This window comes from Gopherus flavomarginatus, chromosome 13, assembly GCF_025201925.1.
Source record: "Gopherus flavomarginatus isolate rGopFla2 chromosome 13, rGopFla2.mat.asm, whole genome shotgun sequence".
NCBI classification, from domain to species: domain Eukaryota; kingdom Metazoa; phylum Chordata; order Testudines; family Testudinidae; genus Gopherus; species Gopherus flavomarginatus.
The window spans coordinates 2,016,099-2,032,508 of record NC_066629.1 but is presented as its reverse complement, the minus strand read 5'-3'; the positions used below and the strand labels follow the sequence as shown (position 1 = coordinate 2,032,508).

Sequence of the window (16,410 nt, the reverse complement as noted above, 5' to 3'; positions counted from 1 at the left end):
GGGAGGGGGTTTATTCCCCTTTGTTGTGAGACTCAAGGAATCTGAGTCTTGTGGTCCCCCAGGGAAGGTTTTGGGGAGACCACAGTAAGCTAGGCACTGTATAATTCTTAGCTGGTGGCAGCGATACCATGTCCAAGCTGGTAACTAAGCTTGGAGGTTTTCATGCTAACACCCATATTTTGGATGCTAAGGTCCAGATCTGGGAAGAAATGTTATGACATGAGGTGATACTGAGAGGTGTATGACAGGTTTCAGCGTAGCAGCCATGTTCGTCTGGATCCACAAAAAGAACAGACGGACTTGTGACACCTTAGAGATTAACACATTTATTGTAGCATAAGCTTTTATGGGCCACAACCCACTTCATCAGATGCATGTAGTGGAAAATACAGAAGGAAGATATAGATATACACAGAGAACATGAAACAATGAGTGTTACCATACACACTATAAGGAGAGCAATCAGTCAAGGTGAGCTGTTGTCAGCAGGAGAGAAAAAGAACAGTTTGTCATGGTAATGAAAATGGCCCATTTCCAGCACTTGACAAGATGTAAGGAACTGGGGGGACGGGGGGAGGATAAGCATGGGGAAATATTATGCCCATGCCTGCGATTTATTCATGCCTGTCTTGTGACTGGTCAATGAATGATGCATTGTTGATGTAGGTTTACCCTGCTTATAGGTCTGCCGTGTACAGCTCATACCTTCTAACTCCACGTTGAGTCTCAGATGAATGTACATGCCATGTTTGCACTCAAATGACTGTTTTCTCTTGTAAACAATTCTCAGGGAAATCTTTTGAGAGCAAAGTTGCAAATGTTTGGGCATACCTAAGGAGTAGCACATATCCTGAAAGGAATGAAGAAAGCAGGTAGACTGAACCTGCGTCAATTTGCTGTCAACTTGTCTTTGGAAGGCAAGGAATACTTTTGTTCAGATAATGCTGACATATTACACTGAAAACTTCAGCCTGTAAACTTCAGTCCTGCTGTCCCAACACTGGGATTATTTGGAGTGTTAACTTTCCCTTCATTGGCACCGAGATTGGGATCTCTAGTTTTATTAAAATTCTCCAGAATTCTCCTTTGCTTTCTGTGCTAGTGGTGCAACAAACATATTGTGCAGTTACATGCGAAATGGGTATAAATTTTACCAAAAAACCCTATGACTTTGCTTCATTTCTTAATTACCACTGACCAATACACTTACCTACATGCCTCCAGTTTCCATCCAGGACACACCACACGATCCATTGTCTACAGCCATGCTCTAAGATACAACCGTGTTTGCTCCAATCCCTCAGACAGAGACAAACACCTACAAGATCTCTATCAAGCATTCTTAAAACTACAATATCCACCTGCTGAAGTGAAGAAACAGGTTAACAGAGCCAGAAGAGTACCCAGAACTCACCTACTACAGGGCAGGCCCAACAAAGAAAATAACATAACGCACTAGCTGTCACCTTTAGCCCCCAACTAAAACTTCTCCAGTGCATCATCAAAGATCTACAACCTATCCTGAAGGATGATCCAGCACTCTTACAGATCTTGGGAGACAGGCCAGTCCTCACTTACAGACAGCCCCCCAACCTGAAGCAAATACTCATCAGCATGGTAAGGGGCTGGGGCCGAGGGGGTTGGATAAGGGGCAGGGAGTCCTGGGGACAATCAGGGGACAGGGAGCAAGGTGGGGGTTGGATGGGGTAGGGGTGGTCAGGGGACAGGGAACGGGGGGCTTGGATTGTGGGAGTTCTGGGGGTCTGTCAGGACTCGGCAGGGGGGTGGGGTGGATAGGGGTCAGGGCAGTCATGGGACAGGGAACAGGGTGGGGTCCCAGGGCAGTGGTGGGAGGGATCTTGCGGGGGCAGTCATGGGACAAGGAGCAGGACAGTCAGGGAGCAGGAAGTGGGTGGGACTTGGATGGGGGCAGTGCCAGGCTGTTTGGGGAGACACAGCCTTCCCTACCTGGCCCTCCATACAATTTTGGAACCTTGATGTGGCCCTCGGGCCAAAAAGTTTGCCCACTCAAAAAAGTGGCTTTGCATTTTAATTTGATCTCATGATACGCACTATATAGAAAGCCTGCGTTCGCTTGCAGCTTGCGTCCCCACTACTGCGGAACCATGTTACCATTGGTCCTCCACCGGTACCAAGATGTCGACACTGCTATTTTCTAGTGCAGAGGTCGGCAACCTTTCAGAAGTGCTGTGCTGAGTCTTCATTTATTCACTCTAATTTAAGGTTTCATGTGCCAGTCATACATTTTAACATTTTTAGAAGGTCTCATTCTATAAGTCTATAATATATAACTAAACAATTGTTGTATGTAAAGTAAATAAGGTTTTTAAAATATTTAAGAAGTAAAATTAAATTAAAATGCAGAGCCTCCCGGACCGGTGGCCAGGACCTGGCCAGTGTGAGTGCCATTGAAAATCAGCTCCCATGCCGCCTTCGGCACCCACGCCATAGGTTGCCTACCCCTGTTCTAGGGTGTTCCCAGCTGCAGTGTAAATGTAACCAGTTAGGGGCCATTGACTTCCCAGGGCCTCAGCACCTGTTTAAGTGTTTTCCTGAACCAGGCTCTTAGATTTAACTCCCAAGCTCAGTGAGGAGTTCTGCCTACCTGGCAAAGGGCCGGATTAGGTACTCTGTGCCATTTGGATGTCATGTCTCCCTGACAGCATTTCCCTCCTACTGAGCTGGCTGGGCCGGGCAAGCAACATAAGCTGCAGCAGGAAGCATAGTGGCTATCATCACATTGGTCCCTCTGATCTTACTTGGCCTTTCTGTGGTGAGGTTTCTAAGGAGGGGAGTAGCACCTGAGCAGTGTTTAGGGGAAGGAGGGAGAGCCCGCACGCAGTGGGGGAGCAGTTTTGCTGTGATACGGTAACTGCGCCCAGCTAAATTTCACTCACCGCGAGAGACTCATCTGCTGCTATAAACGGGTGAGATGGACTTTCTCAAAACAAGGAGCTATAAAGTTTGTCTTGGTTTAGCACAAGAGCCTGTGGTTAAACGGAAACCACAACGCGAAGTAGGCCCCAGCCTCTGAAGATGTGGAGCTGAGCTGTCTTGTTCCACCCACCACGGTGATGTTTGAAAAATGAACTCACTACTGCCTTTCCTCAAAGGAACCTGCAAGGACTGCACAGGGGGCTCTTTACAGGTGGGGAAACTGAGGCATAGAGCAGAAAATGACTTGGCCCAAGGCACATGGCAAGGAAATTGCGGTGCAGGAATAGAACTCCTATATCCTGCTGCTCATGCTAGTACTCCAGCCCCATCCTAGAAGTCTCCAGGCAACTCCAGCGCTCACTTGGTGGCAAGCAACTTGCTGGAGATTAGCAGCAGCAAATGGATAGTGCACTGAGAAGGTCAAATATTTCCCTGGGAGGCTCCAACAACAAGGTCTTAAAAAGAAATGCACTTTGCAAACAATGCTTGCAGTCATGCGCCATCTCTGAACATTAGACAGCCCTACACATGAACTAACGGCATCGGTTTTAGGCAATGCCATGAAGATTATAGACAGGGGGAGCGTGCTGTTCCATTCAGCCCACAGGCAGGCAGCCTGAAACGGAACAGGGAAAGAATAGATCCTGGCTCCACCAGGGTAAAGCAGAGTTTTAAAGTTTGCATTAGATTCAGTGCTGCACAAGTCACTGTTCATACTGATAGGCAGTTGCCCGCAAGGTGTGGGCACTTTAGTCTAATGAGGGGAAGCCCAGCATGTTTATGCTGAAGAGTGTGGAAACGACCAAGGTCTCCTAACCTGGACCCCAACAGCCCCCATAGCTCTGGGCCAGTCCCAACCCGGCTGTAGATGGTGATAGTACTTAACGAATCAGACATCCGTAACAGGCAATTATTAACAATCCCTTCACGGATGTGAAGCATTAGTGTCTCCAGAGCCCACCCCACAGAATCCGTGTTACTGAAACACACTGTGCCCTGACACGGATGGTCAGCATCCGATGTGCCACGTCCATGGGTAACATACTGCAGCCCCAATGTAGCACTGATGTTTACTGCTTCTCCGCGCTGTCAAACTGACAGTTTTATTCCACCCGAAAGAGACAAGGTCTCAGGTTAAGTCAAGTGATTCATTTTTATTTAAAACTGCATATATAAAAAAACCACAACAGGATTTCTGAATTCCCCTTTACAATATTAACAAAACAAAAAGTCTACTGGCAAGACCAGGGGCAGCTCTAGGAATTTTGCTGCCCCAAGCACGGCAGGCAGGCTGCCTCTGGCAGTTTGCCAATGGAGGGTCCGCTGGTCCCGCAGCTTCGGCGGACTTCCCGCAGGTGTCCTCTGAAGCCGCGGGACCAGCGGACCTTCCACAGGCGTGCCACAGAAGGCAGCCTGCCTGCCCCCCTTGCGGCGCTGGCAGAGCTCCCCCCGCGGCTTGCCACCCCAAGTACGTGCTTGGTGTGCTGGGGCCTGGAACTGCCCCTGGGCAAGACATCAAGTAAGGCAGGGCTTAACCTCCAGCCTCTCAGAAGAATTGCCAGTTAGCTGGCTTCTGGAATGAGATATGAATGTTCCCATGTAATAGGCAGGCAGCCACTGGCAAGTGTTTTCTCTTTCACACCCAATGGATGAGAGGAACTGCTATTTGCCAGACTCTGGAATTCGATTGTGCTGGTGCATCTCTGCTGTTTTCTGTGGCAAAGGGATGTCTTGCATCCATGAATGATTTAGAAGGTCTTCCAAGGATGGCCTCTCTGAAGGCCTCAAGTCCAGACACCATTTAATGAGGTGCTGGCACTCTGGGGAGAGAAAACAAGCAGTCAGTGAGAATGTGCTGCTGAGTAATGTCTGGGAAGCCTGCAAGCCTCCCTCTTTTACCACCTGCAAGCCTGCTTTGGGATCTGCCTTTCTTGCTTCACAGGACAGATGACCATGGCTGTGGCTAGGCCCTGGTCTCCACTAGGGGAGGGGGGGAATTGATCTAGGATACGCAACTGCCGTGTCTTTATGATGGTGAGTCGACAGCTGCCATCCCCCCATCGACTCCGTCTGCGCCTCTTGTGGTGTTGGAGTACAGGAGTCGACGGGAGTGCGCTCAGAGGTCAATTTATCACGTCTAGACTAGACACAATAAATCGACCCCCCCCCCAGCTCGATCTCACAGCATCGATTCCAGCCGGAGTGTAGACCTGCCCTAGATGTGGTTTCTTAGTTACTTCCCGCACCCTACTACGTAGGTGAACCAGGTCCCATCTTTGGATGGAGACTCCAAAAATACACAAGGGACCAAATTAGCAGTGCAAGTCCATGAGCAGGCCATCCTACCCCGCCATTCATACGCAGGCTAATAGCAAAAATCAACTTTCCCTTCCCCGGTGAGATGATTTAACTGGAGAGCTATTCGGTTCATGCTGTTTTGTCATTTCCACTTTCTGTAAGACTGCTTCATCAGCCAGCGGCAGTAGCCACATTAAAGACCCCAGCGAGTGGCAGGAGAGTCAAGTGCTGAAGTGAACGACAACAGTGAGCCCTGAAGCAGCTGTCTAAGGCAGGGAAGACAGCGGGATCCCCAGCATTTCCCTGGGATTCAATAGCATGAAGCATCTCATTGAGTTCAAGACATGAAGGGACCACTAGATCACAGACTATGCCTTGCATGTCTCGTTGGTTGCATGAAGTGATGGTAAGTGCACCTCTAAGTCATCATATTATCGCTCTGTCAGTGTGGCATTCAGGCTAAGCAGTTGTTCGCCCAGCTCTAACACTACAAAAGAGTGTGCTCACCTGGAGAGATGCGCCGCCGAAAGCAGACCCGGCCCTTAATAATCTCCTCATCATGTTCAAAGGGGAGAATCCCGCAGACCATGTCATACAGCAGGACCCCCAGAGACCAGACTGTGGCTGACGTGGCATGGTATTGGTGATTGAGGATCCATTCTGGAGGGCTGTACACTCTGGTCCCTGTAGAGGAGATCAGAGGAGCACGGTTAGCAGAAATATTTCATCTCTTACCCTAAGTAGAGCAACCATTTATTAATGATTTGTTCAGGTGTTATCAGGGTGACCAAGAGACCAAGTCAGGTACTTCAGCCCCCAATTTAGGTTGCAATATCTTAGCATTGTTTAACTTTCAGCCCACTTTGATTGGGATTTAAACCCCTAGGTGCTTAGACTACAAATGAAGCAGAACCAAATGGAGTGCAAACAACCATGTTTTTCAGCTGCAATACAAGCCACAATAAGTAACAGGTTTCTTAAGGCCACCGTTATCCTGACTTCATCTCTGTCAATGTAACCATTTCTCAGTGAGGTAAAGAGAGAGGCAGGTTGCAGATACTTCAGTCCATGGTGACCCAGTGCAGCCAAAGCATTCTGGGAGGGGCTGCGGCCTTGTCTACTGCACAACAAGGACCCCAGACAGCCTTATAGTCCTTTCTACATAAAAGGGTTTCCTTGCTTAACCCAAAGAAGGGCAGATATCTTGAAGAGTTTATTCCTTTTCTGGCACTGACTACTGTTGAGTCAGCCAGGGATAAAGCCTGCCTACTCCAGAGCTGGGGACAAAGGTTTGTTGTACAACTTCAAGGGAGTGGTTTTAGTTTGTACCGTTGTGCATGTGATAATTATGCTTGGAACCCTGGTTTTGGCCTCTGCAGAGGCTTACGCCCTTTGCCTTTGTTGTATCTGATCTCTTCCCTTCTGGCAGGAAGAGGAGACTGAGGTCAGAGCTCCTAGTCTGGTTTCTGGCCACGTGACTGTTGTTTACAAACTTTGGGTTGTAAAAAGAAACCTGATGTTCCACCAGAGGCACCACTAGCTTGGGAAATTCTGCAGGAGATGGGTGGTTGGGAGGGGCAAACCCATCCCTTGTCATCAACCGTTACATTAAAAACAAAAAATGCAGCACCCATCCTGCAGGGCAGAAGCAGAACAAACCCTCAACAACAAACAGTGATCTGGTTTTTTGAAAGTCAACGGCCCTATCCTGAATGTGCCTTTCAAGTGCATCAGAAAGAATTCCTGCTGCTCTGTTTATTTGTCCCCCACGCAGATCCCTGCATCCTTGCTCCAATGTCAAACAGTCCTCCCTGGGTCTGGCTCCCCCCTCCCCAAAGATCTGACTCAGGTGCCTTTGGGGAGCAGAGGAAAGGGAGCCAGCTGTAAGCAGATCTCCCACCGATCCTATTTCACAACATTCATCCCATAACAAAACACAACTTTCCAATGAAATGAATAATTTAGTGAGATGGCGGAGACAGCAGCTTCTCCTCTTGATCCCCTCCCCATATTGATGTCCATCCATCCCCACAGAAAGAAACTGCACAAGAGCCCTCTTCTTTATCCTTGGGAGGAGGGGACTTCCCCTCCCCTGCATTCTAGCTGGTAGATTAGGGTAGGATCCAACACCTGAGCAGCCATGGCTGCAGAGAGGTTTAACTTTCCCCAACTAGGAGGTGAGGCAGATCCTGTTTGCACCACCCCTGGAGGGTGGAATACCAGCCAGACCCCTGGTGAAATGCTACAGATGTCATGGACCTAGAGAAAACCAAATCACTGGAACCAGAGCCCAACTTTCTCCTCTTATTGCTCACTAGGACTCCAGAGATTGATGCTTGTGAGTTCACACCTGGTTTCTGCCATGTGCCCCCACCCCCAGCCCCTGCATGACATGGGCAGCTACCACCGGTTAACACCCAACAAAAGGGCAAACACATTTGTAAAATGCTTTTTAGATACAAGGCAGGGAGGAAAGCCCCAAAGGTATCAAAGCTGCACATCACACAAGAGTATATTTAGCAAATGAGAATGGCAGGGGGAGGAGGAACAAACCATTCCCTGGCTGGGAAGTTACTGAACATTTACAGGCAGAGAACAACTCATTTCAAAGATGAATTTCCCTGGATTCCGTCCCTATGCAGATAAAATAGAAGGGGATGGAAATAGACACTCACCATCAAAATTAGTGTACACTGTGTCCTTGAGTAATGCCCCAGACCCAAAATCTATGAGTTTAAGTTCCCAGCTGTTCAGATCAACCAGGATGTTCTCATCTTTGATATCTCGGTGCAATACCCCACAGCTATGACAGTGCTGAACCGCCTCCACAACCTGGCGGAAAAAGCTGCGGGCCTGCTCCTCGGGGAGAGCACCCCGCTCCGTGATGAAGTCAAACAGGTCCTGCACAGGATCCGGTCGCTCCAAAACCAAGATAAAGCTGTCCGGTCTCTCAAACCAGTCCAAGAGTGGAATGATTCCCCGGAAGCCTGAGCCCACTTTCTTCAGGAGCAGGATCTCCATGGGCACTCTGCTCCCGCAAGGCTTCAGAGAGAGAGAAAGGAGAGCTCCATCAGAGGTAGGCAAATCGACCCACAAAGTCAACAGCTACTGTGATGAACTGGGACTGGTTTTAAAGTTCTCTCTGAATACTGTGGGGGGGGCCTCAGCTCTGGCCGACCCTCTGTCACCTGGCAACTAATGGCCAGGCCCTTCCTCCCCGCAGACTATGGATGCCATTGAACACCCACGACCTAAAGGGGGGCAGGAAATTGGAAGAGCCTGGTGTAACTCTTCCCCCATGAAGAGGGGGATGCTGGGGCATCCCTGGGAACGTGCGTAGGTTTGAACTTCCCCAGGGCACTGGCTAAAGTGACCCCACTCAGTTCAGTCTCGAAGGGGGGAGAGGTATGATGAAGTGGGATTGATTTTAAGGTTCTCTCTGATCACTGGGGGGGGGGTCAGCTCTGGCCGACCCTCTGTCACCTGGCAACTAATGGCCAGGCCCTTCCCCCCTGCCACGGGATGTTAAAGGTGTTGGAGACAGAGAGATCAGGTGACCTCCTGGCCCGGGAAAGAGACACAGCTCAGAGAAGAGGGGCTGGAGGGGGTTTGGGAGTTTTTGGAAGCTGATTGGAAAATGGAGGGGAGCCTTGAGGAGCCTCGGGCCTCCCAGCGGGGCTGTGGCCTCCCTGGGGCCCCAGACGGACCTAACTAAGGGGGGTCTTGTGGTCTGTACTGGCAAGACCCGTTCTGGACTGTGTTCCTGTCATCAAATAAACCTCTGTTTTACTGGCTGGCTGAGAGTCATGTCTGACTGCAAAGTGGGGGTGCAGGGCCCTGTGGCTTCCCCAGGACCCTGCCCGGGTGGGCTCGCTGGGGGAAGCACATGGAGGGGCACATGCTGAATGCTGCGTGTGAGCTTCCTGCCCTAAAGACAGTCTGCTCCAAGGGAGAGGAGTCTCCTCAAAGTCCTGACTGGCTTTGTGGGGAGCAGTTCCAGAGCATCACCCGGGGACTCCGTGACAACTGGTGGCAGGGGTGGGATCTACTGCACCCCATGGACAGCGCTTCTTGCAGTAAGTGACTGGGGAGCAGTAAAACGAAGGGGATTGATGGGGCCCAGGCATGCCGAAGATTCAGAGAGAGACAGTTTTAGGGGATGATTAACCTTTGGGAGTGTGTGACCAGAGAGAAGGCTCTCGCAGGAACAGGGTCCCCTGGGGGATCGCAGCGAGCAGTCCTACGGGCAGAGGAGTCTGCCACTCGACCCTGGCAGAGAGGTGATGACCTCAAGGACTGGCACGCTTGGGGTCTCCCTGGAAACCATGGGGAGCGGTGAGCACCCAGGCCTGCGAGTGGCCAGCAGGAAGATGTATGCCAAGCGCCTTAAGGGCGACCTGGTGGAACTGTGCAAGCAGAGGGGGCTGTGCAGGGGGAGGCTCACCAAAGACCAGCTGATTGCCCAGCTGGAGTAGAGAGATCGCTTGAATGAACTGATCCCTGTCTCTGAGGGAAGCAGCCTGGAAGATGCAGCACAGGCACCTGTGTGGGAGTGGTCAGCTGGCGGCTGAGGGCTTCCCGAGACCCCCTCTTCCTATGCCTAGGGGAAGGGCAGGGAGGAGCCCAGCGAATACCGAGGGCGCCGTGAAACCCCCAGCCAGCAGGGGATCCTCCCGGCAAAGCTCACCCCCCAGCAGGGGATAATCCCGGCGACGCTCGGCATCCGTGGAGCAGAAGTGGCTGAAGTGAGAGAGAGAGCTAAAAATGAGAGAGCTGGAGGATCGTGAGAAACAGAGGCAGCATGAGGAGAGACAAAGACAATGGGAGCTGGAGGAAAAAGAGAGACAGAGGGAACATGAAGAATGACAGCATCAGCATGAGCTGGAACTGGTGAGGCTGAGGGGCAGCGGGCCCCCGACTGCGGTGAGCGAGGGGGGGCCCAGGATGGCACAGAGCTTGGATAAGTGCATCCTGGCCCAGCGTAAGGAGGGGGAGGACATGGATGACTTCCTGGATGCTTTTGAGACGGCCTGCGAGCTGCACCAGGTAGATCCTGCGGACAGGTTCCGGGTTCTCACCCCCTTACTGGACCCCAAGGCCGTGGCATTGTACCGCCAGCTGGGAGAGGAGGAGAAAGGGAACTACAAACTATTCAAGCAGGAGTTTGGGCTGACTCCTGAGATGTACCGGGAGAGGTTCCGGAGTCAGGATAAAACCCCTGAGGTCTCATATCTGCAGCTACCCGTCCGCATGGAGGGATACGCCAGCAAGTGGGCAGATGGGGCCCAGACGAAGGGGGACCTGGTTAAACTGCTGGTACTGGAGCAACTGTATGAGCGGTGCCCATCCGACCTGAGGCTGTGGTTGAGGGACCAAAAGCCAGAGAACCCGCGACATGCAGGGCAGTTGGCCGATGAGTTTGTGAAGAGCCAGTCGGGGGGGTGGCAGGGAGGAGTCCCAAAGGAACAGGCCCACCGCGATGCAGAAAGAGAGTGATCCTGGGACCTCCCATAAGGAAAACGTGGAGAACCCCCTCCCAAGGAGAACATCCGGCATCAGGGCCAACCGACCAGCTTGAGGGGACCAGTGGGACATGGGCTGCTATCACTGTGGCCAAAGAGGGCACAAACAGACCCAGTGCCCCAGGCTCAGGTACAGACCAAGCAAACTGAACCCACAGAGGGTTAACTGGGTAGCGGCCCAGCTGGACAAGGGGCAGGTTTCCCAGGAAATGGGGGCTGGCAGCTTATCAACTGTTCAGGAGGGAGGAGGGCCCCAGGCCACCTCCTCCACAGAGCTGGATGCTCCGGACATCAGGTTTTTCGTTTACAGGGTGGGCACTGGGCTGTCCCTGCAGAGCGAGTGCTTTGTTGCCCTGGAGGTGGATGGGAGGAAGGTCTATGGACATGGGCCCTGAGGTAACACTGGCCCGGCCCGAGGTGGTAGCTCCAGATCAGGTGATGCCCAACATCCTATCTGACCCTGATGGGGGTGGGTTGGACCCCATTCAAGGTTCCTGTGGCAAGAGTACACTTGAAATGGGGGGACAAGGAGGGCTCCAAGAAAGTAGGAATGCACCTCCATTTACCCACTGAGGTGTTAAGGGGGGGGACATGGAGAACTGGCCAAGCAACCCCCAGGGTGCCCTGGTCGTGACCTGTAGCCCAAGCCTGCATGGAACACTGTGCCCTGACCTCGGGAAGGGTACCTTGCCCGAGGAGCAGAACCCTGCCCTGGTGGGGAGGGAATGCCCAGAGACATAGCTCAAGGAGGCTGCAGCTTCAGACCCAGCCGGTGAGAGAGAGCAGGTCCCCATTGCTGCCCCAGCTGCTGAGTTCCAGGCTGAGTTGCAGAAAGATCCCTCCTTGTGGAAGATAAGGGCCCTGGCCGACCTCAGTGTGGTACAGACCATGGGAGGAATTGGCTGGAAAAAGTTCCTGTTGGAGAAGGGGTTCCTGTACCGACAATGGGCTCCCCCAGGGAAAATGGAGTCAGGGGGGATCAGGAGGCAGCTGGTGGTACCCCGGAAGTACTGCCGCCAGCTGCTGTGCCGGGCCCATGACATCCCCCTCTCAGGGCACCAGGGAACCTGGCGTACCCAGCAGAAGCTGCTACGCAACTTTTACTGGCCTGCGGTCTTTACTCATGTCTGGCTGCACTGCCGCTCCTGTGACCCCTGCCGGAGGGGTGGGGAAGGCCCGAGACAAGGAGAAAATGGCTGTAGGACCCTTGCCCAGCACAGAGGAGCCTTTCCAGAGGGGAGCCAGGGTCAAAAGGGGGGACTCTGAACCAAGAGAGCCCGAATCACAGCCCCTCAGACTGGAACGCAGGGAGAAGACCTCAGCCCAGTTTGAACCCCAGGGGTATTAGGGTGGGGAAAGGACATGAGCCACATAAGCCTTCCCACTGCAGACTACGGGTGCCATCGAGCACCCGCAACCTAAAGGGGGGCAGGAAACTGGAAGGGCCTGGTGTAACTCTTCCCCCACGAGGGGGGGGACGCTGGGGCATCCATGGGAATGTAGGTAGGTTCGAATTTCCCCAGGTCACTGGCTGAAGTGACCCCGCTCAGTTCAGTCTCGAAGGGGGGAGAGGTGTGATGAAGTGGGACAGGTTTTAAGGTTCCCTCTGATTACTGTGGGAGGGCTCAGCTCTGGCCGACCCTCTGTCACCTGGCAACTAATGGCCAGGCCCTTCCCCCCGCCACGGGATGTTAAAGGTGTTGGAGACAGAGAGATCAGGTGACCTCCTGGCCCGGGAAAGAGAAACAGCCCAGAGAGGAGGGGCTGGAGGGGGTTTGGGAGTTTTTGGAAGCTGATTGAAAAATGGAGGGGAGCCCCAAGGAGGCTCGAGCCTCCCAGCGGGGCTGTGGCCTCCCTGGGGCCCCAGACGGACCTAACTAAGGGGGGGTCTTGTGGTCTGTACTGGCAAGACCCGTTTTGGACTGTGTTCCTGTCATCTAATAAACCTCTGTGTTACTGGCTGGCTGAGAGTCACGTCTGACTGCAAAGTGGGGGTGCAGGACCCTGTGGCTTCCCCAGGACCCTGCCTGGGCGGACTCGCTGGGGGAAGCACATGGAGGGGCACCTGCTGAATGCTCCGTGTGAGCTTCCTGCCCTAAAGTCTGCTCCAAGGGAGAGGAGGCTCCCCAAAGTCCTGATTGGCTTTGTGGGGAGCATTTCCAGAGCATCGCCCGGGGACTCCGTGACAGCTACCTATGACACCTTCACTACAGAGCCAAGACCATGCAATGCAGAGCCACAGCAGATATCCCTGCCCAAGACACTTACCAGCTCTCCCCAGTCAGAAACGCAGTCCCGGTCCACATGCTTGATAGCTACCTAGGACACAACCAGAACCAGCCAATCAGAATCGGGTCAGGCAACCCCAGAAAGAGGGAAGGCAAACAAGGGACCAGTGAAGAGGAGGCAAGATGGTGGCTATGCCAGGGCAAAGCAAAGGAGATGTAACGAGGTAAGGGACGGGTCTCTCACCAAAGGTGGAGCTCTATAGAGCAGCATGGGGAGCGGGCTTCAGAGGTGGGGTGGGGTGGGGTGGGGGGGGTCCCTGTCCAGGTTCTACTCACCGGGGCGCTGTCCGACAGGCGGGTGCCCGAGTAGACAGAACCAAAGCCACCCCTGCCCAGCAGCGGGCCCACCTGGTACAGCTTCTCCAGCGGCTCCTTCTCCTTCCCTGCAGGCAGAGAGGCACAGACACCAGGATCAGACCCAGCTGTGTCCTCAAAAGACCAGGCCAACTCTCCAAACCAGGCCAGACCCTCATTCCTCCTCAGAACGACTCCTAACCCCCCAAAACCGGAACAGACCCACATCTCTCCCCAAGCCAAACCGGAGCAGACCCCCATCCCTCCTCAGAACAACCTCCCACACCCGAAAACCGGACCAGACCCACATCGCTCCCCAAGCCAAACTGGAGCACAACCCCAGACCCCCCCACCCCAAAACCAGACCAGACCCACATCCCTCCCCAAGCCAAAACAGAGCAGACCCACATCTCTCCTCAGAACGACCCCCATCCCCAAAACCAGACCATACCCACATCCCTCCTCAGAATGACCCCCCACCCCCCAAAACCAGACTAGACCCACATCCCTCCCCAAGCCAAACCAGAGTAGACCCCCATCCCTCCTCAGAATGACCCCGATCCCCCAAATCGGACCAGACCCACATCCCTCCCCAAGCCAAACCGGAGCAGACCCACATCCCTCCTCAGAACAACTCCCACCCCCCAAAACCAAACCAGACCCACATCACTCCTCAGAATGACCCCCCACCCCCCAAAACCAGACCAGACCCACACCCCTCCCCCGGCCAAACCGGAGCAGACCCCCCATCCCTCATCAGAACGACCCCCCAAAACTGGACCAGACCCACATCCCTCCTCAGAATGACCCCCCGTCCCAAACCGGACCAGACCCACATCCCTCCCCAAGCCAAACCGGACCAGACCCACATCCCTCCTCAGAACGATACCCACCGCCAAAACCAGACCAGACCCACATCACTCCTCAGAATGACCCCCCGTCCCAAACCGGACCAGACCCACATCCCTCCCCAAGCCAAACCAGACCAGACCCACATCCCTCCTCAGAACGAACCCCCACCCCACCCCAAAACTAGAGCAGACCCACATCTCTCCCCAAGCCAAACCAGAGCAGACCCCCATCCCTCCTCAGAACATGCCCCACCCCCCCAAACCGGACCAGACCCACATCCCTCCCCCAAACCAGATCAGACTTCCTTGCAACCCAAACTGAATCAGACTCCTCTATGAGCCTCTCCAATGCCTAGCAGGACAGGGCGCCTCCCAAACTGATCCTGGCCTGTTCCGGGCCCCCCCGCTGCAGACCCCCACCCCTGCGGTCCATCCAAACCAAACTGAACCCAACTGAGCCTCACCTGGCTGTAGCTTGGCTGGGTGCAGTTCCCCATCGGACCCGGAGCACAGGTTGGCCAGCGAGTTGGTCTTGGAGAGCAGCATCCCCACCCTGTCCCCTTACTCCAGGACTTTCCTTTCAATAGAGAAACACTGGTAATTTTATCATAGCGTCCAGTAACAGGTGACTTGGTGTCACGGAGTGTGGGGGAGTCACGGCCCTGCACCCCCCTTCCTGTGATTCTCTGAGACTCTCAGCCAGCCAGTAAAACAGGTTTATTAGATGACAGGAAGATGGTCTAAAACAGAGCTTGTAGATACAGGAAACAGGACCCCTTAGCCAGGTCCATCTTGGGGGGCAGGGAGCCCAGTGCCCTGCCTGGGCTGGGTCTCCCTCCATTTCCCCAGCCAGACTCTCCAGTTTGTGTCTTTCCCTGACCAGGAATCCCCTGATCCCTCTGTTCTCCAACACCTTCAGGTGGCACCTGCAGGGAAGGAGCCCAGGCCATTAGTTGCCAGGACACAGGGTGTTGGCCATTCTCTGTACAGACACCATCACACCGGCCCTCTAGGGCTCTGCAACAATCACACACCCTGATCCCCCCACCTAGACACTTAAGAAAGACAAAGGGGAAACTGAGGCACCCACACAGTATTCACAGAAAACATTAAGAACAGACCCACTTCATGACACTTGGTCAAACAGGGAGTGGGATGGAGGAGAGGAGGGATTAGGCGAGTGGTAGCAGGGGAACACAGGCAGGGGGCTGGAGGAGAGGAGGGGCTGGGCAAGCGGCAGTGGGAGGACATGGGGCGGGGGCTGGAGGAGAAGAGGGACTGGGCGTGCAGCGGGGACACAGGGAGGGGGTGCAGGAGAGGAGGGACTGAGCAAGGGGCAGTGGGGGGACACAGGGAGGGGGTGGAGGAAAGGAGGGACTGGGCAAGTGGCAGCAGTGGGGACACAGGGAGGTGGGTGCAGGAGGGACTGGGCGAGCGCAGTGAGGACACAGGGAGAGTGGTGGAAGAGAGGAGGGACTGGGCGAGCGGCAGTGGGGACATGGGGAGGGGGGTGGAGGAGAGAAGGCACTGGGTAAGCAGCAGGGGGGACACGGAGCGGGGTGCAGGAGAGGAGGGACTGGGCTAGTGGGAGAAGGGACACAGGGAGGGGGCTGGAGGAGAGGAGGGACTGGGCGAGGGGCAGTGGAGGGAAACAGGGAGGGGGTGGAGGAGAGGAGAGACTGGGCGAGCAGCAGTGGGGACATGAGGAGGGGGGTGCAGGAGAGAAGGGACTGAGCGAGCAGTAGGGGGAACACGGAGGGGGGTGCAGGAGAGGAAGGACTGGGCGAGCAGCAGCGGGGAGACATGGGGAGGGCGGTGGAGGTGAGGAGGGACTGGACAAGTGGCAGCAGGGACACAAGGAGGGGTGGATCAGGAGAGGAGGGACTGGGCGAGTGGCAGCGGGGACACAGGGAGGGGCGGATGAGGAGAGGAGGGTCTGGACGAGCAGCAGTGGGGACACAGGGAGGGGTGCAGGAGAGGAGGGACTGGGCGAGTGGGAGAAGGGACACAGGGAGGGAGCTGGAGGAGAGGACAGACTGGACGAGCGGCAGTGGGGGGACACAGGGAGGCTACTGCAATACAAAGAAAAGTATAATCTGTCTGGAAACACACTGTAATAATCAGTATATGATATTCAGCTCAACTGAACTGCCATGGTAATTAGCAACTTATTCTTACATTAGTTAATTCCAGTGTGAC

The 16,410-nt window shown here is 54.1% G+C and overlaps 1 protein-coding gene across 1 annotated transcript; it reads right to left on the bottom strand.

Annotated features, from left to right (window-relative positions):
- Nucleotides 1–4,620: 4,620 nt before the first annotated feature.
- LOC127033797 (serine/threonine-protein kinase pim-1-like) lies at nt 4,621–14,757 on the bottom strand. Its single transcript, XM_050921984.1, has 6 exons — nt 14,676–14,757; nt 13,343–13,449; nt 13,047–13,097; nt 7,932–8,298; nt 5,764–5,940; nt 4,621–4,778 (listed from the first exon to the last, which is right to left on the bottom strand). The coding sequence occupies exons 1-6, from the start codon at nt 14,755–14,757 to the stop codon at nt 4,621–4,623; spliced, it is 942 nt and encodes a 313-aa protein (XP_050777941.1).
- Nucleotides 14,758–16,410: the final 1,653 nt, after the last annotated feature.

Excerpts from the sequence above, each read along its gene's own strand:
- LOC127033797 (XM_050921984.1), bottom strand. The coding sequence starts at position 14,757 with ATGCTGCTCTCCAAGACCAACTCGCTGGCCAACCTGTGCTCCGGGTCC. Across the intron at positions 8,299-13,046 it reads TTTCTGACTGGGGAGAGCTG|CCTTGCGGGAGCAGAGTGCC; the intron begins GTAAGTGTCTTG and ends CTCTCTCTGAAG. Across the intron at positions 5,941-7,931 it reads AGTGTACACTAATTTTGATG|GGACCAGAGTGTACAGCCCT; the intron begins GTGAGTGTCTAT and ends TCTCCTCTACAG.